At 42.0% G+C, this 27,785-nt stretch overlaps 1 protein-coding gene across 1 annotated transcript in view; it reads right to left on the bottom strand.

The window, feature by feature from the left end:
- Positions 1-27,785, bottom strand: part of LOC124789538 (glutamate-gated chloride channel-like) — a 131,564-nt gene that overhangs the window by 27,829 nt on the left and 75,950 nt on the right. Inside the window, exons 5-8 of the mRNA XM_047256937.1 lie at positions 25,890-25,959; positions 20,644-20,797; positions 5,837-5,919; positions 2,547-2,681 (exon numbers count right to left, since the gene is read on the bottom strand). Of these exons, the coding sequence (XP_047112893.1) occupies positions 2,547-2,681; positions 5,837-5,919; positions 20,644-20,797; positions 25,890-25,959 (442 nt within the window). The remainder of the gene's footprint in view (positions 1-2,546; positions 2,682-5,836; positions 5,920-20,643; positions 20,798-25,889; positions 25,960-27,785) is intronic.

The following is a 27,785-nucleotide window of genomic DNA, read 5'->3' as shown; positions in this document are numbered from 1 at the left end:
TTATGCCTGTTTACATATCTCTTTGTTTATATACGTATGCCAATAGCAGTTTTTCTGCCGCTTCAGTCTATATCTAGATGTACAGGTTCGCTTCCTCCCTAGTGTATAGAGTATCCATACTGTTTGATTTGGTTTCCCGTCTCGCGGATTTAAACCTTTCACCAACCATAGCTACATGCAACAACGTCATTTGCGTCATGTGTGGCGTCTCTCCCCTCAGCTCTCTACTTTTTTCCTGTTGGTACGACCTGAAGAGCAAGACGATGGTTGCTGTCGGGATCCCATGTGTGTTTCGCTTATTGTGTGTTCCTTTTCCTCTTTTCAATATTTCTTAGGTGTTTCGTGATTCTGCAGACATTGGTTTTCTAATGGATTGTTACATTTTCGGAGTAAGCAAAATTATATAGGATACACTCAAAAATAAAATTACCCTACACAGAATTTCATAGCATCATGAAACGTCATACTAATTTCTTTTGGCCATAAGACTGGAATTAAAAGGCAGTCACTACGTAGCAGTTATGAGATACCACCGAAACCTAGGTTCCACAAAACCAACAACAGCAGAAGAAGCATCTCCAGTTTAATGAGGATGAGGCTAAACTACTGGAATTTTCCAAGCCATTTTTACCCCCTTCTTCCGCCTAAAACACATTTTTAGTATGAGTGTGGGAAGAAGCAACTGTCAGTGTCAAACACTTTGCTATTTGCTTGCCGTCTACAAAGAATTCCGCAGGTAAACACAATGAAGAATCTGATAACGGAAGATGTACCTTTCCTTGTATCCATCAGCACTTTCTTTCGATTAGGAGTTGTTGCCATCTTTGATCTAGTGAAAAAATATGTGAACAAATCGAATTTACTCATTTAGTGCACGTTCAAAATAATAACACTAACGATATGCATAGATAGAAAATAATGTAACATCAGTTAATGAATGGTTATGATTGCAGTGTTTACATTGTAATATGATACTTCAGCAATAATTATTCTGTTGCTATAGAGAAATTTGTTTTTAAATGCACTTTGCCATTACATAACCTGTGTCTTAATTAATATAGTAATCTCAACGTGTGTTTTGTGTAATGTGTACACACAAGATGGTTGTAACGTCAAGAGGTCGAAACTAATGAAGAACCAAACAAATCAAAATCAAAATTATATTCCGCCGTTGTCTCGAGCTTGAGTCAAAGAGCGTTCCGTCAATGGGGTCTTGAATAGGATCACAGTTCACTCTAAATCAGGCGGTAGTGAACATGTCCCATCCATTTCAACTAACTCCAACGATAGTGGCAGGGGAGGTGGAGGAAATAACGTATTGCGAGAGAAATACAAAATATATGAATACATAATCGAGAGGATAGTGGCCTACTGTTGACGGAGGCACTAACTACACTGAGGTGACAAAATTCATGGGATACCTCCCAGTATCGTGTCGGACCTTCTTTTGCCTGGAGTAGTGCAGCAACTCGACCTGCAAAGGGCTCAGCAAGTCGTTAGAAGAGCCCTGCAGAAATATTGAGCCATGCTCCCTGTATAGCGTTGTTCGTGGTGAGAAGCAATGCCTGAAATTCTGTATCGTCAGCACACTCCTCACACTATGGATCTCGGATTATTGAATTCCTTATCGACTTCCGAAATGGAATGCCCTTCCGTCTAGTTCTAGCTACCCTTCTGTGTTCAGAGTCTGACGTCGGAAATCTTTTCACATGGATCACCTGAGTGCAGTGACAGCTCCGCCAGTCCACTGCCCTTTTATAGCCTGTGCACGTGATACTAATGTTATCTGTATATATGCATATCGCTGTCCTATGTCTTTGGCACCTCGGTGTATCAGTTTATATGCTCGACCAGATTTAATTAGAATTCATAAGCGTTTATGGGAACTAGAGACCTCAAATATAACAGAAAAATGAAGGAAACAAAAAATAGAAATATTTACTTTATTCGTAACTAATGAGCATTGTCTTAAGGAATGGAAATTGGAAATTTGTGGTAATTCCTATGGGACCAAACTGCTGAGGTCTTCGGTCCCTAGGCTTACACACTACTTAATCTAACTTACACTGACTTACGCTAAGGGCAACACACACACTCATGCCACAAGGAGGGCTCCAACCTCAGACGGGGGCAGCCGCGCGAACCGTGACAAGGCGCCCGAGACCACGCGGCTCTAAAGGAATAAGAACTCCACTCTTTCCTACAACTGTTTGTATTTGTCTTGTTCGAACTGTATATAAGGAAAGGAAGACTAAACATCTGGAAGGATAACTTATAACAGAGGTTGGCAAACAAGGAATCCAGAGAAAAAGAACTGTCAGACGAGGGGATCAAGTAAAGAGGATCAGAATCATGTGAATACGAACTCTGTTTATAAAGGACAAAACAGTGCAGTTAGCTTAAAATAGTGAGAACATATTTCTTTGTGAGATCCATAAACGGAAAATGTGACTTATGATAAGGTTGCGAGAAGCATTAATGCTAAATATTTCTCTAAAGTCGGTCCATATTTTTCAGTACTTAGAAGGCAAAGAATACGGTGATACCTGTGTTTGTCCTGGCGTGGCAGTAATCAGTAACGAACTTCTCTAGCGTGAAGCGTGGAAGGCGTAGGTTCTTGACCACCTGCACCGGGTCGCCATCTTTCCACATGAACACCAGGTCATCAGTCGTCCAACCATCTGCAAACCGCACAATCTGCAGCAGCTCTCTCCTAATGTATGCTCAAAATTTTCAGCATTATAATAACCAAACAGAAAAATATATCACTAAGTGGCATAAGCAACTTCGTTTTTCTTTTATAACGAGTAAATGTATAACTATATTACGAATGTCCTTCTCGGTGCATTACGTATTGTTAAGGTTGAAGCCATTTGTTGACACTGCGTATTACAATTTTTGAGCCTCCAAAACCACTCTCATCAGCGTGAGGTTTTACAATACTTTGTTAAAACATTTTTCTTTACAAACAAACTTGGGATACTGGACTCGCTATTTTCATAACCATCTCTATACGGGCTAACTTATGGATAATGCGCCAGAACTGGTTACTGCAACAGCAGGTTCGAATTCTGCCTCGGGCATGGATGTGTGTGATGTCCTTAGGTTAGTTAGGTTTAATTAGTTCTAAGTTCTAGTCGACTGATGACCTCAGAAGTTAAGTCGCATAGTGCTCAGAGCCATTTGAACCATTTTGCTCATTAATGTTCATGCCTGGCGAGTTTGGTGGCCAGCGGAAGTGTTTAAACTCGAGAATGTTCCTGGAGCCACTCTGTAGCAATTCTGGATGTGTTGGGGGTCGCATTGTCGTACTGGAATTATCCAAGTCCTTCGGAATGCACAATGGACATGAATGGGTGCAGGTGATCGGACAGGATATTTACGTACGTGCCACCTGTCATAGTCGTATCTAGATCTATCAGGGTCCCATATCATTCCAACGCCTCACGCCATTACAGGGCCTCCACCAGCTTGAACGGTCCTCTGTTGACATGAAAGGTTCATGGACTCAAGAGATTGTCTCCATACCCGTATAAGTCAATCCGCTCGAAACAATCTGAAACGAGACTTGTCCGACCAGGCAACATGTTTCCAGTCATCAACAGTCCAAAGTCAGTGTCGACGGGCCCATGCGCGACGTAAAGCTTTGTGTCGCGCAAAAAATGGTTCACATGGCTCTGAGCACTGTGGGACTTAACTTCTGAGGTCATCCGTCCCCTAGAACTTAGAACTACTTAAACCTAACTAACCTAAGGACATCACACACATCCATGCCCGAGGCAAGATTCGAACCTGCGACCGTAACGGCCGCGCGTTTCCAGACTGTAGCGCCTAGAGCCGCTCGGCCACCCCGGCCGGCTTTGTCGTGCAGTCATCAAGGGTCCACGAGTTGGCCTTCAGCTCCGAAAGCCCATATCAATAATGTTTCGATGAATAGTTCGCACGCTGACACTTACTGACGGCACAGCATTGAAATCTGCAGTAATTTGCGGAAGGGTTGCACTTAAGTCACGTTGAACGATGTTCTTCAGTCGTCGTTGGTCCCGTTCTTGCAGGATCTTTTTCCAGCCGCAGCGATGTCGGAGATTTGATGTTTTACCGGATTTGTGATATTTATGCTAAACTCGTGAAACTGTCGTACTGAAAAATCCCTACTTCCTCGCTTCCTCGGATATGCTGTGTCCCATCGCTCGTGCGCAGACTAAAACACCACGATCAAACTCACTTAAATCTTGATATCCTGCCATTGTAGCAGCAGTAAGTGATCTAACAACTGCGCCAGACACATGTCGTCTTATATAGGGGTTTCCGAAGTCAGCGCCGTATTCCGGTTATTTACATATCTGTGTATTTGAATACCAATCCCTAAATCAGTTTCTTTGGCGCTGCAGTGTATATGTTACGTGACAATTTAATATCTATGTTATACTGTTATCAAGTTTGCCTAGACGTAGGTACCAGTATGTAATCTATCCAGTATGGCAGGTATGTTACTTATGTGAATGATCTCATCATCACTGTATTCGCAGATTACTCGAAAAACGCAATGAGAGCCGAAATAGATCTATCGCGAAATAAAGATGATAATTACGTTCCATCTGTTCTGGATCTTCTTTATAATAATATCATTATCTAAGATATACCACGCTGCAGGCTCAAATGAAAAAATATTTTGAGTACAACTGCAGTAACAATGACACGGCGGAAGGCGGAGCCAGTGTAGGAGCTGCGGATAGGTGGGATAGCCGAGGTTAGTTTTCAGTCATTTTGGTGCAAGTAGAACTATTATTTATCGATTATACAGGGTGAACATTAATAAATCCGACAAACTGTGGGGACGGGTTCCTGGCTGGAAATGGAGGAGAAAACGTCCTATGAACGTGTGTACGGGAATGTATCGCTGCCACGGTAGATGGCGCTGACGAATGACAGTTCCTCTGATCATGTACCATTTGTTCCTTGTGTGTTGCAGGCTGTGTGATTGACGCAGCGTAGTGTAAGCAGTAGAATTGCCCGGTGTTCATGTCGGGAACAAGCCGAGATGGTGTTCGTGTACGGCCAAGCAGATGGGAACGGCCGAGAGGCAGTACGGCTATACCAAAACAAGTACCCTCACCGACACCAACCACATCACCTACATTTCAAGACCTTTTTGGGTGTTTGTGTGACCACATAATTGTACTTTGGGTTGCAACACGTTGGTGGACTACTTGCCTGGAGCTTGTACTAGGGTTCGTCTCAGTATTCCATAGAACCTGATTCTCGAAATCTAGTGTACGGACGGTCCGCCACCTCCATGCACGTTCGTCTATCTAAAGGACCCATGATCACACAAACGCCCAAAAAGAGCTTGAAATGTTGTGTGGTGTGGTTTGTGTCTGTGAAAGTAGTTGTTTTGGCGTAGCCGTGCTGTCTCTCGACCGTTTCCATCTGTTTCGCAGTACACAAACACGATCTCGACTTGTTTCCGACGTGGATACTGGACCTTTTACTGCTTACAGCACGCTGCGTCAATCACACAGCCTGCAATACACAAGGAACAGACGGCACGTGGTCAGAGGAGCTGTCATTCTTCAGCGCCATCTACCGTGCCAACGATGGATTTCCGGACACATGTTCATGGGGCCCTTTTTTCCTCCGTTTCCAGTCAGGAATCCGTCCCTAGCAGTTTGTCGGTTTTATTAATGTTCGCCCTGAATATGGTGTAGTATCCTGTCAGCTGCACCGAACAAATTAGTAACAAATGTATCACAGTGGCGACAAATATTAGATGAGGATACCAAGTGCTACCGTATCAACAGCAGTGCTGTGTACTGAATGTAGACTCGACACTCACAGCTGGCCATCCTGATGGAGCACACCTGTCGATCGTGTGGGTACAGCCTCAGGTCCATGGGACACGAGAGTGTCATTGAGATTCTGCAACAAACAAGGAAATTATGTTATAATCGTAGGTCATTTACAAAAAAATGCATTGTGTAACTGTGACTGTAAGATAAGAACCCAGTGAACGAATTTATGAAACTGTAAGTTATCATCCCAGTAGTCCAAAAACAAGTGCGGGCGTAAAATTGTTTGTGCAAGCGTGGAAGTCTCTTCTTTCTTTTATATTTCATTAGCGTTCCTTTGTTAACCACAACCTCGTTTACTTTTTGGAGATCCTAGAAACCGGCCACTCAGTGCAGCATAGTATGTATAAAAACCGCTGATAACCTCGCCATTGAGCACCCATAAACCACACACTCACCTTCATATAAATACGAGCATTTTCCTGAGTGGTTTCCTCAACGCGATAGGGAATTATGAATATTATGCCACTGTTATCCCACATTTCACACCTGATTTTCAGTTCACGAAGACATATTCAGCTAGCAATTGATTGTCGGCGATGTTGATAAAAATGGGTACAACAGTCAGCGTATGTTCCAAAAGGATATTACGGTATAGCCGTCCGGTTCGTATCACATACCCAATAAAATGCGTCTTTCAGTCAAACGCTAACCCAAATGTAACTAATTAAGTACTCGCTTTATATTACATATTGGTTACCATTGGTCTAGGGGCAGTTCCATCATATGCGCCGACCGAGCCGGTCATTGTTTGATTATCCGCTATTTGGGAGCTCATCGCTTCATTGGTGTTTGTGCTTTTCTGTGTGTGACATCTTCTTTGTCTTGTTGCATACTTCGTTGGGTGGTAGTCTGACAGCGGCCTAGTCCGCTCCTGTTTCTTTCTCATAGCGTCCATGAGTGTTAGCCGGCCGGGGTGGCCGAGCGATTCTAGGCGCTTCAGTCTGGAGCCGCGCGACAGCTACGGTCGCAGGTTCGAATCCTGCCTCGGGCATGGATGTGTGTGATGTCCTTAGGTTAGTTAGGTTTAAGTAGTTCTAAGTTCGAGGGGACTGATGACTTCAGATGTTAAGTCCCCTAGTGCTCAGAGCCATTTGAACCATTTGATCCATGAGTGTTCCACATAGAGGGTCTGTGAGTTTTTCTTTTGACAAGTCGACACGTCACCTTGTAACAGACTCATGCCGATGTGCTCTTTGACCATTTATTATTGTATGTATACTAGCTTTTATCTTTATGTAAATTTATATGTACACGATGTATGAAGTAATTTGTTTATTTTGCTGTATAATCAATTGTGTATATTATGTAAATATCGCTGAGTAATCTCTGAGGGAATGTTAGGGAAACGTTAGGTTTTTGTCAGCGAACAAGTGTCGTTGGAGTAGCGGCATCTCTGGACGCGGGAGGATGTTACGTCAGAGCGCGCGCTACTCAGAGAGAGGACTCTGATGTGAGACTTGGTGAAGTACGGACGCATGGGTGGCGTGCACTGTACTGGAGGAATGATTGTTTAGTTGCACGTGGCAAGTGATGAGCGTGGGCGGTGGAAATATTGGCTGCAGCAACATCAAGAACCCGCCACGCCAGTATCATTGCCAATAACTCCCGTGCTCGCTAATTATCATGGAAAGAAGCCAGCAGCAGTATAGTCGTCAGCAACTTCGTCACGGCGACAATGGACTGAAGTAAGATTGCTGCATCACAGCTCGTTGTCAACTAGTTTTGCAACGGCGTTACTCAGCTTTGTGGTGTTTTCCGAGTGAATAATTACCATAGGTTAATCAAAACTGTTTACCCGTGATACTCCTAAAATCATTCACCAAGTAGGTTCCTGTCCTATCCTATTGTGACAATAATCCGAGTACCGTTTATGAAAAATGAAAATTGCAGAGCCAGTTAATTTTGCTTATGAACTAAATGATTCAGTTAGATTAAAGATGTGAACTTGAAGCATTCAGTAATTTCAGTCTCACTAACTTTAAATTTGAACTTTAATCTGAGGCGACCTAATTGTTGCAAATAGTAAAACAACTAATCAAATTAAAATGATTCCTGGCACTATGAACAAAAGCAGTAACTAGAATTATGAGTGAGTCCAAATATCAGTGATTATTGTAATTTGTTGTTAGTAAAGTTCTGGTTCACACTTTGACTTGCAGTCGTGCTGAACTATAATAATTACCTTTTGATACAGTAATTATCAATTTCTACTTCCCTGTTCAGAAGTCAATAGAGTTTCTTTTAATTATTTTTTGCCATTTTCCAAAATTCGTATGAAAATAGTAGACGTTATTGTGAGGTAGCCCCCATTGCCCATTGTCACTTACAACAGTAAGTAACCATTAATCTAAGCGTTACCTTGTATGTTTTCAAAATTTCTGCTCTATTAGTTAATGACATTTCGACTGCAAACTATTTTCTTTCTCGCTTTATTACGTAAATGTTTCAATTGTTTTTGCTAACGTGCCTGCAGCCCTCTGTTGCTGCGCGTGTTCGAGTAATTCTTGACAATGACCGTTCGGCTCATTAATTCGCCTACCGAACAGAAATTCTGCCCAATTGGCCTGGCGACCGTATTTCTTTTAGCTATAATTATTTCAGTAACTCTTCTTATTCTGTTCCGATCCACGTGGTACCCCTTGTCGTTGGCACAGTACGTGAATGGCAGCACAAATCTTTCGAACAACCATACTAAATTTTACAGTAATTAAGTAGGCGGAATAAGTTGCCCTAGGCCGGCCGGAGTGGCCGTGAGGTTCTTGGCGCTTCAGTTTGGAACCGCGTGACCGCTACGGTCGCAGGTTCGAATACTGCCTTGGGCATGGATGTGTGTGATGTCCTTAGGTTAGTTAGGTTTAAGTAGTTCTAAGTTCTAGGGGACTGATGACCTCAGATGTTAAGTCCCATAGTGCTCAGAGCCATTTGAACTATTTTTAAGTTGCCCTAGAAGGCATCTTGTTGTTAACCTCCCCCTCATTTATCGCCTTTATATTGAATCTTCGGAACGATAGCCTTTTCAAAATGTTATTCCAATTGTTTATGCACATGCTTACATGGTCATATATTTCTAACATTGTCGATAGAAAGGAAGGAGGACGTTACAACCTGCAGCCCGGATCTTTAGAAATATGTGACTGGTTAGCAGGTACTTTTCGTGTTTCAACACTGGGTTTCATGTGTTCTTCGTGAAATTCTTCAATCCCTTTCAAAAAGACAAGTTCCTATTACAGCATGGTAATCAGGTTCCTTTCCGGTATAGAGAGAATTCAATCAGTATGGTGCGAATGCCGACACTGAATATACCAATGTTCCAATACGAAGGCAGAGGATCTTTATCTTAAGGAAGTTTTGGCCCACTATTGTAGCGTGAGAAGCATTTACCGTGAACGTTTCCCAAGTCAATTCAAGATATAATGATACTGCGGCCTACGTTTGGTGGAAATGCAAATGAAAAAGAACATTCCGCCCCATTTGCAATCTTGTGGGTCTCGCATTCATGTTACCCACAGCGGACAGGTGGGGACCTGTTTCCTGTGCAAAGTGGAGAGTTTTGTTCTACGGTCTTCCTTGGAACAGCGCCATAAGTTAACGGTTGCTGACCTTGTCCCCCCCTCCCCCCTCTCGTAACGAAATTGGGGCTGTATATTCCCAAGTTTCTGGCGATCATCTGACAATTGACACTATCACTGAGGGGGAATTTCCGCCGCTGCAAAGCATCACCTCGTTTCCACTATTGCTTGGACGGCGGCGCGCGCGGTTCATAAGCGACGCCTCACTGAAGAGGGTGAAGAATTAGTTGTGTCTTTCCCTCTCCCACCTTCGCCCCGGGCCGTGTTTGTCTGTCACTCTTTCCAGCAATGTGGTACCACGTAGGCCTGATGAGATGGAGACCGAGGAGGCAGCGTCTGGTATTCCTGCTGCTGCAGGGGCAGCTCGTATGGAGCGGCCCCTGAACGAGTGTGTGTCGCAGTCGTGTCGTTCGCAGCTTCCGTCACAATTCCAGTCGCTAACAAAGCAATTCCCTCCTGTTTCTCTGTCTGTTCTCGGTGATGGGGATCGTGATTTGCCGCTTATTGTTACCTCAGAGCCGTCTCCCGCTGTTTCTGGGATTCACTGCTCTCCTTTAGGGAGTCGGTATCCCTTGCAGAAACACCCTTTTGTTGGACAAGCTTCTGACCCTGGGAAGTCACAGATTAATGTGAAAGTATACAAGACCCGCCCACGATGCTTACTGCAAAGGCTATCATGCCTTGCAGCCAGGTTAAACACCGTGCACAGCCGCAAGGCGCAGCAGCGCGCAAAACAACCAAGGGTAAAGATTCAGCTGGGCCGGTACTAGCCTCCCGCTCTCGGATTCCTTATAGGAAAAAATGGTTCAAATGGCTCTGAGCACTATGGGACTTAACATCTATGGTCATCAGTCCCCTAGAACTTAGAACTACTTAAACCTAACTAACCTAAGGACATCACACAACACCCAGTCATCACGTTCCTTGTAGGACTTCGCGGTGGACTGTAATGGGCGTTTGATAGAATAGTGATGCTGCTCTGTTGTTCTTTCTGTGTTTCTCTTTTTGATTAATGGCTCCAGCATATATATTTGTCACACTAAATGTTAACCGAGTGGTATCAGAGCAGCGTCTAGCTTCGCTGCATCAGTTTATCTATGACTCCTGTGCGGATGTAGTGTTCCCGCAAGAATTCTTATTAATCAGTTTCCGTCTCCCAGGACTTTGAACTATTCTTAATGTAGCGCCAGAATTTTCGATGGAAACTCCCTTGCTCTTTCGAGAACGCATTCCCTTTGCTGAGGTAGAGGTTCCCGATTCTGGCAGAGTTGTTCTATATGCACCGTCTGTTTCTCGTCATACAGTGGAACCTTCGCGTTTTTATAGAAAAGATTGTTTATCTTCTACGTAGGAGTCCTTGGGGTCTATTGTTGGTTGGTTATTTTAACTGTATTCTGCATGCTTTTGACCAGTCTCCTCGTTTTTATTATTGTCGAGATTTAAACTAGCTGATTACCTCGATGCACTTGGAAGTTGTTTACAAGGAAATATTCAACGTTGTTTGAATTCTACTGTGACTTATACTAGGAAAATTGACCGATTTTACTTATCGGATTGGATGCGGGATTCGTATTCTTGCAGTCGACGTTGTCCCTGCTAGCTATTCTGATCACTGTGCGCTGGTCGCCAATCATTCCGTTCCCCGTGGGTGTTAAATGTCGCTTACTTGGCAGGTCCTTCTCTCGATGATGTAATCCACAGTGTGTGGGAGCATAGTCTTCGATCCGCTATGAAGGACTCTACCACTTTGAAATGGTGGATTGCCCTAGCTAAACCTAACCTCCGTCAAACTTTGATCACCTATTGTGCTTGTAGGACGACGGATTTCCGGATAACTCATGAATTTTATTCTGAGTACACAGATGTACGATGTGTTGAAGCAAAGTTGTTGCAGTTGAGGAAGCGACAGATGGAAGGGTTGCGGGTGCGATCGAAACCATGATCACTAGTGGCGAAGGAATGGACTTCGTTATACTATCTGCTTCGACATAAATCTAGGCATCGCAGCTGTTGCACTACTACTTTTACAGGAGGTGACGGCCGTCAGCTGAAAGCGCACGCGAACGTACTTCATGCCTTACATCAGTACTATGAGGATCTCTACGACGTGGACACACCTAGCTACTTTCTCTTCGATCCGGCAATTGATTCTCCAGGCAGGTCACTTACCCGTGAACCGACAACGAATTCTTGGACGCCCTTGCCCCTCTTGGGCGCTACATGTACGTGTATGTTGAACGAGGTGCTAAATGGGGCAGCTGTGCCCGCTCCATTCAAGATGGGGAAAATTGTGTTGATACCTTAATATCCTGGGCGTTATACTGTTGATAATTTTCATCCTCTCACGTCACTGAATTTCGATTATAAGTCAGTGGCGAAAGCGGTAAACTGCAGGATGTCTGTCTTGCTGGCGACTGTCGTCGTTGAGTATCTAAGTTGTCTCCCTGGTCCCTCTGTAACGCCGAAAATGCATATTCTCCTATTTCCATCTCTTGTACTATAAATTTTTTTCCTTATTTTGTTACCTGAAGATATGACAATTCTGTGTCTTTATATATTGTAATTGTTCTACTATTTCTATATTTCTGTTCTACTATTATATATATATATATATATATATATATATATATATATATATATATATATATGCATTTATGACGATGTATAATTGGTTTGTTTTGTAAATATTATTTGTATTTTTACGCTGAGTCTGGCCTAGGGAAAACTATGCTATCGAACTATTACATCGATAGGTCGTGTGGACAACCAAAGTGCTTAGGATCTTTGGTAGTGTTAACTCTGCCGCATGGAGTGCGGGCAGAGAGAGTTTGGCTGGAGTAGGACGGTGGAGCAGGTGTGTAAGTGACGCTCCCGCGAGTTGCCGCGCTTTCGCGGTTTGGCAGCTCGACTTGCTATGATTGTTTCTGACACGGTGTCGCGGACGGGAAGCATTAGCTGGTGCACATCAAGAGCACGTTTCGCCTGGTGACTGTTTCGAGAAGAAGGCGCGCCAACATCCAGCTTGTGCAACAGCGACGGCCGACAATGAGTGCCTGCCGCCACCTCCCCGATCGACGACTGCAAACCTTCAATTAACCAACAAGGAAGACCAAAAGCACGTAAAGTTTTAGAACTGTATGGCAGACCTCAGCTTTTCAAACTATTGCCTCACAAAATTACAGCAACTTAGCATGAACAAGCACGGTCCCTTCCTTTTCTGGAATGAACCCGAGTGTCGTTGAAATTCAAACGCCAGCATTAAAGTAACATCATTCGATTTCACTGCTTTAATTTCAAAGTTCAGTTAAACTGTTCATAGCTGGCTACAATATTTAGATTACACAAGCACAAATTAAAAGTGTGAGTTTTGTTACCATATTTTAGCTTACCTGTGACTGCAGCTCAGCTTGGTATGTACTATATTTTACTATTGTTAATTGTTCAAAATCATTTAATTCAAGTTCAAAGTTAAATCCCTTATTTCTAAATTTCGTAGATTCAAGTAGCTTTTGTTGAGGTAGCCCAAGACTAACCTTATTTTATTGAATTTCGTAGTGCTGCAGAAACAAAGTTTCATTATTAATTTCAGTCACTAAATTAACTTTCAATTTCCCGGTTTTATTAATTCTTTTGCTAAATTAATACAGAGTGTAACGAAATTTATTACTTCTGGCAAACGTTGTTTTCACACAACACGTGTCAACCTTCAGTTGCCACGCTTTTAGAGCTAATTAAATGTGCAATAAGCTTTCCTTTTCAGTTATTATAGTAGTTGTCCGTAGGACTGGCGACCATAATTTTCCACAAATCTCAAATATCTAATTAACGCCAGTTAATTGTTAACGTAACGACCGCACATTTACTTTCTTTATTAACTTTACCCCTTTTCAAAATTAATTTCCACCAGTTTCATTTGCATTTTTCCTTTCATTTAGATGTAACCCTTTCCTCCCTCTTTACCGACAGATTAACTTCGGTGACGATTGCTTTTCCCAAATTTCCATTAGGTACACGCGGTTTAATTTTTACTGTCATTAAGGTCGATAAGTGAGGGGGAGGTTACACCTCTATTCTCACTCCTGTGGCCAAATACCGTGGCGTGGTTTCTGTTGCTGCCGTTACTTTTGTCCATTGCGCCTTTGCCGTTTTGGATTTTAATAACTCTTTCGATCATGTAAATTTTGAATTTCTGCTTCGGATTTTGGAGATGATCGGATTTACTGTTGACGTTTGTAGAGAGTTATCGAAGTCATTCGTGGACATAGCAGCTTCGGTGGTTAATGTGCAACTAACGCCCCCGATTACCACCGGTCTGGGAGTGCCGCAGGGGAACCCGCTCTCGGTGTCTTTGTCTTATCTCTGGAGCCGCTGCTTCGGAAGGTTGCGTCCCCGCTTCAGGTTGGGCGCTTTCTGGAAGCGCCCTCGCAGTTAGCGCGTGCGCTGATGATGTTTTACTCCGGCCACCTATGAAGATACCTCTGCTAAAGGCGATTATCGGCAATTATTGCCGTGTCATGCAATCGCGACTTAACGAGGGTAAAAGTAAACGCCCTAATTTACGGGGTTTCCATGGAACAGTAATCACATGGACTATTGCCGTGGATCGTCGTGCGTCACTGGATGTTGTTCTTGATCATTGTCCCAGTCGCTACTTTCTATTGGAAACCGGTTGTTGATAAGATCCTGGGAGCAATACTGCTGACTCTTACCCTTCTTCAGAAGGTAGGAATTTTGGGTACTATGTTTTGTGCAAGATCTTTTACATAACACAACTTTTCCCGCTTCCATCTATGATGGCTAAGAAACGGAAGCAGTTGTCCTGTCTCTTTTTATAGAAGTGTCATTTTCAGGTTGCAATACGAGATTGTGACGTATCCAATTTCCCTCGTCGGATTGGGTCTTTCTGACGTTAAGAGGAAAGCACCTGTCTTAAATGTTTGGAGCACTATTTTAACGATCACTCGGGATTTACATACCTTTACCCCAGATCACGTATGAAACAGATTGACCGTCCATACGGCGGAACAGACAACCGTACAAATAGTTTTCCCGTCGATCAACAGATGTCGCAGGCGACGCTACAATTCTAACTGACCTGTCCATGTCGCGGAATTGGCAACGCTGCATCTTCGGTGACGTGAATAACGCTGATTTGTGTTCGGCTAGAGCGCTGCGCGCGAAATGCATTCGTCACACAGCTGACTGCAGCTCATGATCGGCTGTGGTTTCTCCTGAGTTTTCAATCGAAGAATGTAGATTAGCTCCTGTAATTCTACAAACCAAGTTTATTTCTACTGTAGGGAAATTTCTCACAATCATATGCGAAATGAAATAAATGAAAAGTAACACACAAATATTTCTCGCGAGTTACTGTTTAAATGCAGACTGTATTGCAGTCGCATAGGTTTTACACTCGCCTTCCATGCCGTCTATTTCCTCTTTGTTATACAGCTCTTCTGATACGGGTTATGGTGGTAAAAAAGTGCAGGTTAACACTAGAAAATTTTCAAAATCTTCTCAACGTCTTTGAAATATAATCAGTTAATTTACTGACTAATATTACAATGAGCAGTGGGTTTCGCATCCTGACATTACCGACATATTTATTTATTTTGCATAGAGTATCTATAGGTCTTAGGTGAGTTATGATGACAATATATTTTTCACTTTGACTGTACATAAGTTTAAGAAGCACATTTTGCATCCCTTTCTAAGTACTTCTGTAAGCGTTCTTAAGTATATTCACTTTTTGCATATGATTACTGTTAGTTGTAAACAAATATAATTTCATGTACGCACTTAACAACGATATCTTCGAAAAAAATAAATATTCTGAAACTTTAAATATCATGAGTAAAAAAAAAAATCTGTGATGGTAAACATCTTAACTTTGCGGTCAGCACATCTATTATTGTCACAAGCAGTACTGTTTTGCTCAGATTTAACACATTACTTCTTTCTAGTTAAATGCGTTAGAGTGATCAAGGAAAGGCAACGAAACTTATTTGTGCAGCCTAACGGAGAATCTTTATTTGGTACTTAAATAAAATATGAATAAACTACATATTTTTTATAATTTCCAGTTTTGAGACAGTTCTACTACATTTTTAGTTCAGGATTTGTCTGTCTACTCCTTCAACAGTTGATATACTCGCAGGCCCTCGGCATGACGACCCGATCCACTACCATCGGTATGTCAGAAACAGCTGTACTTTACAGACGCCAAATGGTGGAGAGCTGCACGCGTTCAGGCGATGTTGCCACATATGTCACAGAACGGAGTGCCATCTGGTGGTTGGTGCCACAAGTAAGGGTGTGACACTGTTGTCGCCTGGTGGCCGTTCCCTGACAAGGGTTGCCTGCTAGACCAAGCGATCGTGGAATCTGTTTCTTACGTGATCTTGGCCTTTACGTCACGGCTGTTCGCTTTAGTGCTTCCAGTGATTCTTGATCCCTCTGCTGACTCTGATCGTCTGAATTTTAAGCTGAGACACATTCGAGGGTTCTGCCTCACCGTGAGCCATTTGTGGGCTGACGTACAGCAGCGGCCAGTGCTCACGAGCAAATATTTGTTGCCACGCTGGGAAGGGACTCCTTACCCAAACCCCGTTCAACAATTATCACCACGAATGTCCTGGAAATTTGTGTGGGCCACATCAGCCTCGTGGTTCTATCGAAGGAAGCGGTCTCCTCTTGCTACAGACTGACCCAGAATTTGATTTCCACCAAGAGCGTCCATATCTAACAGTGACACAGACAAATGCAGTAGGTGTGCGTCTCTAGATACACTACAGCACCGGTTTACTTACCGTGGTCACCTATCAAACTGCGCCTGGCTAAGGAAAAAATTGGTTTTCCTCAGTCTATTGAAGCTGTAGTGGGAGGAAGTATTGAAAATCTGTCTCCATGCAGTAAATAAATGCAGTTAGCATCACCAGCTAGTGACTGCTGCCTACAAATTATGGCCCGTAGGAACCCCGAGGACGAAACAATGTAATTACATCCTGCCCATTTGGAGGCAACTGGGAAGACTCTGTCGACCAAGACAGTGAGCAAACGTTATGGGTAACAATTAAAAGGAGGTGGGCAACGGCACACCTGGAGTGAACATGGATCAGTGTATCAGATAAAGCAGGATTTGCACGTTGTCTGACGATCGCCGCAGAGTTCTTGTAGTGTGGAGAGGTTAGGTACAAATGCACGGCTGAGGCAGGCAGCCTTTCAGGTTAAGCAGTGACGTTTGAACTGTATTTGCTTACATGATCTTGATTGCGCTTGTATGGGACCAGTTGAAACCTGTAGAGCCTCGACATAGTAATCCTCCTCACACACTGGTTCACCTCAGAAAGACCAACGTCGAAGAGTGAGACAGGACTGAGCAGCAACGTCAGGACCATTTTGTGGATAGCATGTCAAGGAGAATCTGACCATGCTACCATCCACGGGATGCCACTATGCAGCACTGAATATTATCCAGCGACAGATTTTGATTTCTGTGATGTTTTTGTCTGAACCTGCTTGAGGATATAGGGAACCAATTGAAACTTGCAGTGTCTCGTCACAGTAATCCTCATCAAACAATGCTACACCTCAAAAAGAACAGAACTCGAAGAGTGAGGAAGCCTTGAGCAGCAACGTCCGAACCACTTTGTGGATAGCATGTCAAGGAGGATCCGACAAACTACCATCCACAGGATGCAACTATGCACCACTGAATGTTACGCAGTGACAGATTTTCATTTCACATATGTGGACTTGTGAACAGATTGCCTTTGTTTTTGCTACTGTTTAGTTTTTGTTTCACAGAAATCCTTTGTTTTATATATTTTTGTTACATAAGTCTAACATTTCATTCGATGATTTTACTGAATTTAATCTCGCGAACGATCGTAAATATGGACGCGGTACAAAACGTTCCTTGAGCAGTACGGTCGTAATTAAAACGGCTGTCTAGTATTGGTTACCACAGTGGAGTTACACGAAGCTAAGAGAAGAAAACCAGCGGGACTGCATTTCCATTACGTCAGGTGATCGAAGCAAAAATATACGCATAAAATAGCTAGCATCGTCGAATCCAGTACCAGGAAGAATTAAGCCTAGGGTTTAACATCCCGTCGATGCCCAAGTTTTTAGAGCGGTCACAAGCCCAGATATGACAAGGACGAAGGAGGGAATCATGCATATCCTTTCCAAAAGGAACCTCCCAATAGTCACGTGAAGCGTTTGAAGAAACAGGAAAATTATAAATCCCATGTCAACCTAAAACAGAAGAGCGGAAAGTAATTAAGCATTCGTGTTCCTGTTGTTGTCAGACTGTCGCATAAATGTGACATCCTTGAAGTTCAGCTGTGGACATAAAATGACGCGGAGGCACACAGATGACCTAGGGAAGAAAGATCAGAGCTTAAAGTCCCACTGGTGACGTTGGAGCACTGCGTCGTATGCCAGAAGTTCATTGTCTTATTGTTTCTCTGATGACCTTTCAGTTGCCGTACATTAGAAAGTGTGGGGGATACTGCGTATCCCTCTTACGATCTACTCATGCTCCAGCGACTGTAAGAGCTTTATCATTTAATACTGTGCGCGGAAACCATAATGGATGGGCTAGGTATGCCAGCCGCCAACCATGTATAAATCGCTGACCGATCGTCACAGAACGGTCGGCTACCGATCAAGAGACGCTGGTCTACTCAAAGATGAGTTCCAACTCATCTTACAGACTGGAAAAAGGCATGTCTTAACTTGCCACGAGGCAGTAACCCACTGACATACGTGCACCAGCTGTAAGAGGGATGCACGCAGGTGAAAGTTTGTCTGTGGGTGTCGTATGGTCGTTCTTTAGGCAGACGAAAAGACCTCGTTGGGTTTCTGTGTGAAATGGTGACTTTACATGTGAGCAGAGATGAAACTGTTGGCGCTTCTGTTGCTAGTGACGTATGTGATGATTTGATACAGCCACACGGCAGCCGTCAAATATGCGTGGCCGGCAACGTGGACGCATATATTCAATAGCAGTGGCGGCCACAACGTGACGTATGTCTCTTGCTTCAGTCTAATGCCGCACTTCTCGACCTCGTAATACTCTCCCTGTATAATGTGATGTTGGACAGTAATTTTAAAAATAATTTTTTTCATTATTCCTCATTAATTGTAACTATTAATCTTCAAGCAATGCAGCTCCCTTTGAATCAGTTCCATATGTTTGCGGCTCCCAAAGTTAAGGTTTGTGCCACCACTGTATTGTTGTAAATAACGCAGGCCGTTGGGTGTCCAGCTCTGTCCCTCGTCACAAATCCCATGTAGCAGCTCGTCATACGTGTTGATTAATCCATCTGTCGTCCACAGACCTTGCCGTTCGCAGAGCAGCATGGAAGCTGATAGACAACAGTGTTAATAGCATCACAAATTTCTTTATGCAGTGTGTCGCTGTTCGCGAGTCACAGCCCATATGGAAGTTAAAAGTGCTGTGCCAACCCTGACACTCCGATGGAGGGTAGTTCAAACAAGCAGTAAGTTCGAAAGTAAATTCTTTGTCAATAGCTACGTAGCACTCCACACTTTGATTGAACATTATTACATACGAGACAAACGTTTGCTTTACAGATGTTTCCATGACTGAAAATACGTTATTATGAGTAACTACGATATGTAGTTGATTTTAGCTGTTTGTCATATTTAAATCACTACTATCACTATCCTTTTAACTCTTCATTTGGCGGTGTTGCTCTCAAGCAACATCAAATTTACGTTGGCCTTATGGGACAACAAACACTTCCCAGTGATTTTTACTGGCATAGATGCCTCCAGGCAACGTTCCTTTACACACTGCGAATGCCAGTTGTTGTAATAGTTCAAGGTTTTCCACACGAGATGGCATTTTGTGCAGTGGTGTTACAGAGATCTCCTCATGTTAGCAACAGGGGTGTCTTATTTTGGTTCTGAAAGAGTGGATTTCAATAAATTGGAAGTAATCGTAGCAGATTTTCTTCAAGAAATACCCAGAGGTGAGTTTACAGCAGAAATATTTCAGTCTACTATTGTTTTGAATTACGTAAATAGTATAAAACTTTTATGTTGCCTGTGAGCAACATTGCCCATAGTTGGGACATGTGCCATTAGTATATTACATATGCTTACGGCAGATATTCAAAACAATAAAATCGTGACACTTGCAAGCTCATTTTGTGGTGTCCAACCACTCTCAACAGTAAAATGATGGGACAGCAATGAAAAAAGAAGAATTGATGTGCCCTGTCCCAGTATTGTACGTCAGTACAACAAGCATATGGGAGGAGTTGATCTTGCTGGTATGCTGATAGAGCTCTACAGAGTACCAGGTGTTGGTACATGAAATTGTTTGGATTTATGCTAAATCTGAGTGTTGTGAATGCCTGGCTGGTATTTCTAAGAGAATCTCTGGACAACAAGACGTCACTGAAGTCATTCAGGGCAGATATTGCCAATGGTTTGATGTTTTCAGGGAAAAGGAAAGTAGGAAGGCCCTCAATAGACATAACACCACACCACAAAAGAAGAGGAGGAAGCCAACAGCTCACACTGTTACACAAGATGTCCGATTTGATAATATGGAGCATTGGTCTGTATACGGTCCCAAAGGTCGTTGTCGTTATTGTCCATCTGGATTTTCTACAGTCATATGTTCAAAATGCAATCTAGTATTGTGTTTCGTTCCAAAGAGGTACTGTTTCCAAAAATTCCAGTGCAAGAAGAACTAGAAGGGAAAATGAAACAGTTCTATTACACAGCAGGAATGCATAAATGTGTTTATAAATTAAATTATTCACGTACAGGAAACCTTTTGCTTGAGGTTATTGGCAAACACTTTTTTTCTATAATATGTATAAATGTGGTCTACTGCTGGCAATGTTGCTTGTAAGCAACATTTCATAAGTTTCGTAATTTTTGTCAAAAATTTCTAAAACAGACTGAATTGTATTTCTTTAAGCATAATAAATAAATACAAGCACTGAAAAAATTTTTTGTTTTTATTTTCACCATTTGCCAAATAAAGGGTTAAAGTCTCTTCTCCAGCATACCCTATAGACATAAAGTAAAGAATTAAGCTGAATATAAATAATGCTTACGACATATTCACCCTAAACTTTCCCATTAAATGTATTTCAAAACATATTATGAAGATATGTGAATCTATACTACCATTATAGATTTCTGTTATAAATTAAGAGTTTTTATTTCCTTACCTGGTACTGTAGAGAACGGACCCAAGAGGAAATATTCGTACATAGACATTAGGCATTACTACATCGTGAAAGTGTGCTTTCTTCTCGTTGCTAAAAAATAAATCTGGCATCCATATTCTGCTGGGATCTGTCAGTGTTAGATATTTGATTTTACCTGCAACAGGAAATAATGATTCAACTATTACTCAAAATATGTATCAGTGACAATTTTCGTTAACTAAATACAGATAACTACAACCTCTTGCAAAGTATTTTTGAATAACAGACTAAAGCTGTCGAATGAGAGCCCATGCAGTGTAATTTATCTGAAATAGAGCCATATGTCAAGATGTTGATCGACTTTCATAGTCATAGAACGCAACGGTAAATACCGCATCAGAGAAGCAAAATATATAAGTAAGAGAGGATCAAAATTTCTAATGCTAGGTGGCTACAAATGCGCAATATTAGAAGTGTGATGTAGTGAGGAAATTGGGTGACCAGATGGTAGAGATGAAAAAATTGAAACTATGCTAACGAAAAGAAGATTAGGGTTCATGTTTTTCCAAACATCGTTAAGTGTTGTATGCATTTACTGCCTATCTCATGATTTTCGTTCTTTACGTCTACTGGTGATACACGTACATGTGAGGAGCTGTACGAATAATGGGAATGCATCATTGTCTGTTTTTTAACTCTCAACGAACGGATAAAGTACTATATCACACACCAACTTTAGTTTATGGCCACACTCAGCGCTCTGACTTCCTTGGAATGAATGGTAATAAATCCTAACAATTAGTAAATGAGATTTTACAACAGTAAGCCTGCAAGTTCGGAGGGGTTCCACAGCTAAATGCCACTATCGTAATTTCCCTCTTTCCCTGTTTCCTTCCTGGTGCCCAGAAGGTCACATTTGCTACACTATCCACGCTTTTCCCACCAAAATCTGTTTATATTTACTATCTTCCACCTCAGCTACTAACCTTCCCCTATTGTTCCTCTGACCAGCCAAATTACCCGCATTTGATTCCTTCTGTACTGCTGTCATACATATTTATCAGATATCATTACTCACTTTCGACGAGAATTGTAATTATCATTCTGTACTACTCAAGTGCTATGCAGAGTGTAATTCTGACTTAGTGAGGATGTCTGATTAGGTGTAAGAGAAGGCTTTAAGGTCCTAACGTTTCCTAGCGAAATAAATGCATAAATAAATTTCGTACAAGTTTTATTTCCTCCGCTTACAAGAGCTCCTTACCATGTGGTATGTGAGAGCTGTGTCTTAAGTCTGTCTGATGACTACGGTTACAGCGTGTTGTCATGTCAATGGCTTATGACGAGAGAAGTGAAAGGATGAAACCCGGTACCTGCAAGAGCCTAATCTGTAGACTAGCTCCAAAGGACGTGCCAGTTTTAAAGACCCAATCTGACGGATGGATCACCATGAGATTAGGGAGGTTTGAAATTTAATACAGGACACGGAAAGAAATTATGGGAGTATGGAACATTTTGCTGCTACTTTTCCTCCCTACACCGTTCAAACATCGATGGTGCAAATTTCTTTTACTACTGGGATTCGAACCGGCCACTTCAGAGTCGAGCGCCCCATATAGCGAAATCGGCTAGGGATGGGAACAATGTCCCATGCGCAGAGACTGTCACAGTCAGAGACGGTGGACGAGGATAATTGGCCTCACCGTGCTACAGGCTACAATGGCTCGATTGCGAAGGCTTTAAACAACCTTCAGTTGAGTATCTGAGGAGTTTGTTGTTAAGCATCTTGTGACAGCGGGAATTGTATTATTTTCTGGCTACACTGATCGTACCGTTTGGATTCTAATTTAGCGGTCGCCGAAATTTTGTTCTATCAATGGAACTGTCTGAACATCAATCAGTAGGGCGAGGCTGAGAAAGCCGTAATGAGAGGGGACGGGATGGGCGAGTGAGGTAGGCGTGTTTTAGCACCACGTCGTCAAGTTGCATATGAACGTTTCAGCTTAAGTGGCAGCATGCTAGGGTATAGTTTTCGGGTTGCAAACGGATTGCGTGATTTACGAGGTACTGCGTAGGGGGAAAGGTGCGAGCATAATGCATCTGTATTTGTGAGCCCATGCAGTGCTGCAGTCGCGCGGAAACTGCATAAAAGTGTCACTCGAAACACAAATCAATTCCTTGAATGTCTTTACATTGTCGTCTGTGGTCGATGTCGATGGGATTCCCTCCTCATCAGCGCCGCCCGTCTTTGAGCGGCCTTGGTCAAATTACTGACCCATTTCACTACATTTGGACGCGACACTGACTTTGGTCCACATACCGCTATAATTTCGCGGAGGATATACGTGCACTTCAGACCTTTTCCCACAAAACTCGTACTGTCCCGCGTATTTCAACTTGGAGTATTTTTCCAGTGGTCGTGCCATTTCACTCCCACACCGCGATGCACCTGTTCTTTGTTCCAGAGCAGAATTGTGTTTGCAGGAAACCTGGAACACGTATTTTCTTCTAACAACTCACTACTCTTGTTGCGCAATGGTCTTAGCGTGGGACTACACGTGAAACTTAACTTTTTGAAATCCTCTAGTGTTTCCTTGCGTTCTGGTGAAGCCTGAGTTGAATAATGAGGCCACTCACGCATTGGAGTTTACTTACCACCCTTCAGGATGCAAAGTGAGTTTCTCTTGGATTGACTGAGACATTTTCTATTGGACACAAAACTCACGAATAGTGGCCCGGTGTTGTTGAAACTGGAAGGGTACTAAACCCATACCAAAATCACTGAATTTATTCTGAAGGCCAGGGTTAACCACGTAGATGCGGTGTGCCTATTACCTCACTGTAAACTCCAGCCCTGAGGCGTCTCATTTATGCCACTCCTCCAACAGAACGATCTATATGCAGGCTATTGATTGATTCTTAAGCAACAATGCCGGGCGAGTGGCGACATACTTACAGGTGAATCCTCCTTTTGAAGAAGGTTCTTTGAAGGCAGCTATTCCACACAGTGTTATGAATGGGATGAGGAAATATAGCACTGAACGATTCAATGAAAACATTTTCCTCGTAAAATAATTTGCTGCTTCAAATCCTACGCTTCTTACGACATTCAATAACGAGGATGCTATTGCTTTAGATGAAACTTATGTTAGCAACTTGGGCCATCAGGCAGTTATATGAACCCTGCACCATTACCATGATGTTCGAGAGATAGAAACAAAAGACTATCAGAATGCTGTCAAACGGAAAAGATGTGAGAAGAAAAAGAATATCAGGGAATACTGTTAAGAAGTCAACATCAGCAACGTTCAACAAAACTTGGTTGAAGTCTCAGGTGATGACGATATGGAATGCCTATATTGATTTGGAAGATTCGCAATGTCGGGTTACAAAGAACGTTGTGTCAAGTGTCGAGGATGCGTATTGCGGACCCATATATAGTGAGAGGGTTCTGGTGAGGAATAAAATGCCTAAACTTTTCTGAATCTACCTTTTGTTGGAAGGAATAAAGATTTTTTTTTTCATGAAAAATAAGTACATTATCTAATAATTTTTTAACCTCAGCACGTAATTTGTACGAGATGTTTTTTTTTTCTCTCTAAACACACTTTTTCGAGGTTAAACCTGGTTTTCTCAACTTATTTAGCCGTTTTTAGCTGTGTGACCAATAGCAGGCAGCACTTGCTTTCTTTTCGGATTATTGATTGTTTAGGTGCTTTCCTTTTGTCCAACGATTATAAAAAATTCAGGCAGGTAGGAGGATAATCTGACTATAAACACTGCATTTTTGGAGTTTCCAGATCGACTGCAATCTAGCTAAACAAACTGCCAAACCTTAGAGTGGCTGTTATGCCCCTACCTCTCACAAGAGCCTTCCCCATCCCCTCCAAATCTCAATCCCGTAGAAATTGACTCTCCCTGGTGTGGTGTTAATATGGTGAACTTTTGCGAGCGTTCGTTTGCACATTATTAGAAGGTAATGAACCATATTTAATGCAGCGTTCATAATCATTTCCTTTAACATTCAAAAAATTATTTGTGATGGCGGCAACACAATGAATAGCGTATTTTCAACTCGTCCAGTTTTACTGTCGCTAAATACAAATAACTACAACAACTCGCAAAGTATTTTTGAATATCTGACTAAAGCTTTCTTAAAAGATCTGTGCACCCCTCCACGTCTGATATAAGTGGCAGTGGAGGAAGCGAAACAAAATCGAAAAAAAAAAATTGGATTTTATGACGACAGTTATCTTGCAACTTCTTTCTCCTGCGACCGCGACCCCTGAGCAAGGCTTTGCGACCTCCCAGGGGGTCGCGACCCACACGTTGAAAAATACTGTTATGATGCAGGGACTGTATGTTTCCCTGTTGGTTGTAAACCGGTCCTGCCGTAGTAAAACACTGCAGAAGTAGAATTTATGAAGTACGGCGCTATAATCGTACTTTGGACACCTGTGATACTTGTATTTGTATAGATAAAATACTTACTTCCAAACACAGTTACATAAATATCCTTAAAATCAAGTTTTATGGATATTTACGGATCTGTATCTTGAAGTAAATAATTTCATTTGGGAAATATGACAAACACAGGAGTTTCCAAAACTACTGCAATGTCGTTCTTTACAAAAGACGTGAACAGTCAGGCTTTCAGAGACATCAGAGTACTTAAGACATGGAGAAAAAGATAACTATTATTATGAGTGAAGCTAAAATTAAATAAAATATGTATACAGGGTGTTTTCTGTTGATGACTGAGGATAGTGTACTGCACATTTCACCAGCATTTACCTCATTTACAGTGTAATAATTAGAGCCATTACAGGACTTATGTTTTTAGATTGTATAGTACCTCCAAGAGCATATGGTAAGAGCAAGCTATGGGGCAGGTACTGAAGTGTGGATGCATTGAAATAAATTAGTGAATTTTGTAAATAATTGGAGGTAACTTGTATTCCACGTACTAATGCATTGTTTACACAGTGAGTAGAATAGTGTAAAATGTATGAGATTATAGTTAGTAACTTTCAGCTCACAAAATAATAAGAAGACTAAAAACTTAGAGGAGACTCTTAACACTTCTAGAAAACGTATAGTACAACTGCAAAACAAAATAAAACGTCACTGCGTTATCTCTAACTCAGAGAAGAAAACCCAATAAATGTTATCATTATACTAGCGCGCTTATATTATACGTTTAAACCCCTGAGACTTTAAAACACCGATAGTAATGAAATATAATGATAACAATAAGAGATGCAAACCTCCAAAATCGTCAAACTTGAGCCTGTCGTCAAACCACTGCTCTCTGAACGTCAACTGCGCGTCATATTCCTGAAACAGTAACAGATATAACAATATGGATACTCTTCAGTGAGGTTACCTTTGCAAGGTTCATCAGTACGTTATATTCTCGCAACATAAGAAAGTAATCATATGAACACGCATGCTATAAAGCTATGTAGCGCCAGGCTTTTGATCAAGCATGCAGATAAATCTATTTAAACTATCTGAAAAGTTTTTGAGAAAATAAATACTGCATACATTGTGCGGTATCTGCCGTTCACATAAAGCATTAACGTTTAAGGATGGCATTGGATAATGATTTCGAAAACACCTCATCAGATGTAGCGTAGATGCTTACCAACAAATAGGCGGAAGAATACTAGTTGTACAATTGGCACCGAACAGGACAGTGATAATCCTAGTGTACATGGCGACATCAACCTATGATGAGGAAGTGGAGAGAGTGTACATTGAGAGAGAAGGTGCTATAAACATAGACAGAAGACAAGACAACCTTGTCATTATGAGACAATGGAATGCATCAGTGGGAGAAAGAAGAGATGGCACTATAGGGGGACCTTCTGGAGTTGGAGAAAGAAGTGAGATGGGAGATAGATTAGTATAATTGCGTACAAAACATCAACTAGTAATATATAACTTGTGGTTTCAACACCATCCACGGAATAGCTATACATATAAAGCCCCTGGAGATAGAATGAGATATCAAATCGACTTCATTCTAGTTAGACAAATGTTCTGGAATCAAATAAGAGAAGGTCCAAGCATTGACTGGAACTTGTGAGAAACCGTATGTGAATAGACTAAAGAATGTCGTGGTTAGGTCGACAAATGAGGAATAAACAAACATGGCTACAGTTATGAACAACACCAGAAGTGTTGAAGGAAGGAGTCCTTGACAAACAATATACTATGACCAGCAAACGAAGTAGTTGGGAAACAGAAGGCAAAGCATGAAAAAAGAATGGACTACAGACAGCATAACAACACAAATAAATTTAAAATGTAACCTGAAACAAGACAATACTGAGGAAGAATAACGGCAATATAGAGCACTGAAGAATGAAATCACCAGTAAGTCAAAACAGGTTAAACAATAGTTCTTGGAAGACCAATGAAAGAGGTGAATGAACTGATCAAGGTAGGAGAGCTGGAATATGCCTGTAAATCAATTAAACTCGTCTTTGGAAACAGACAAATAAACTGCAGTGGAATCCAAAATGAAGATGGAATAGTATCATATGGGCAGAAAGACGGAGTAGAAAGGCGGAAACAATAGCTTGAAAAACTATATGCAGGAAATAATGAAGACCTGGAACTGGAGAACGCTGAGGGAATCCATCTGGAAGAAGAGGGAGACTATATCTTGCGCGATGAGTTTGACCTTCAGACTGGCAAATGAACCCTGATAAAGCCACTGGAGTTGATGATATACCATCAGAACTTATCAGGTCTGCTGGAGAACAGCTACATGGAGAACTGTTCCATCTCATACAAGTTATGTATGAAACTCGGACGCTCCCAACAGACTAAAAAATGTATCACAGTGCCAATACCAAGGAAAGCAGCATCTGCAAACAGATGTGAAGAATATAGGATCTTCAGTTTTGTATCACACGCCTCGAAGATCTTGACCTCTATTATTCTAAAGTGAATAGGAGGCCGGATAGATATAATGATCACAGACGACCACATCGGCTTTAGAAGAGTTGTAGGCGCACGAAGAGCAGTACTCGCCTTACGCTTAATTCTTGAGGAAATATGAAGAACTGTCAAGACGCATATATTGCCTTTACCAATTTAGAAAAAGCGTTCTACAGGGTAGACTGGCGACAGCTTTTTAACAAACTAAGAGA

Source organism: Schistocerca piceifrons, chromosome 1, assembly GCF_021461385.2.
Source record: "Schistocerca piceifrons isolate TAMUIC-IGC-003096 chromosome 1, iqSchPice1.1, whole genome shotgun sequence".
NCBI classification, from domain to species: domain Eukaryota; kingdom Metazoa; phylum Arthropoda; class Insecta; order Orthoptera; family Acrididae; genus Schistocerca; species Schistocerca piceifrons.
The sequence above is the reverse complement of the archived record's forward strand: the minus strand, read 5'-3'. Positions and strand labels throughout refer to the sequence as shown.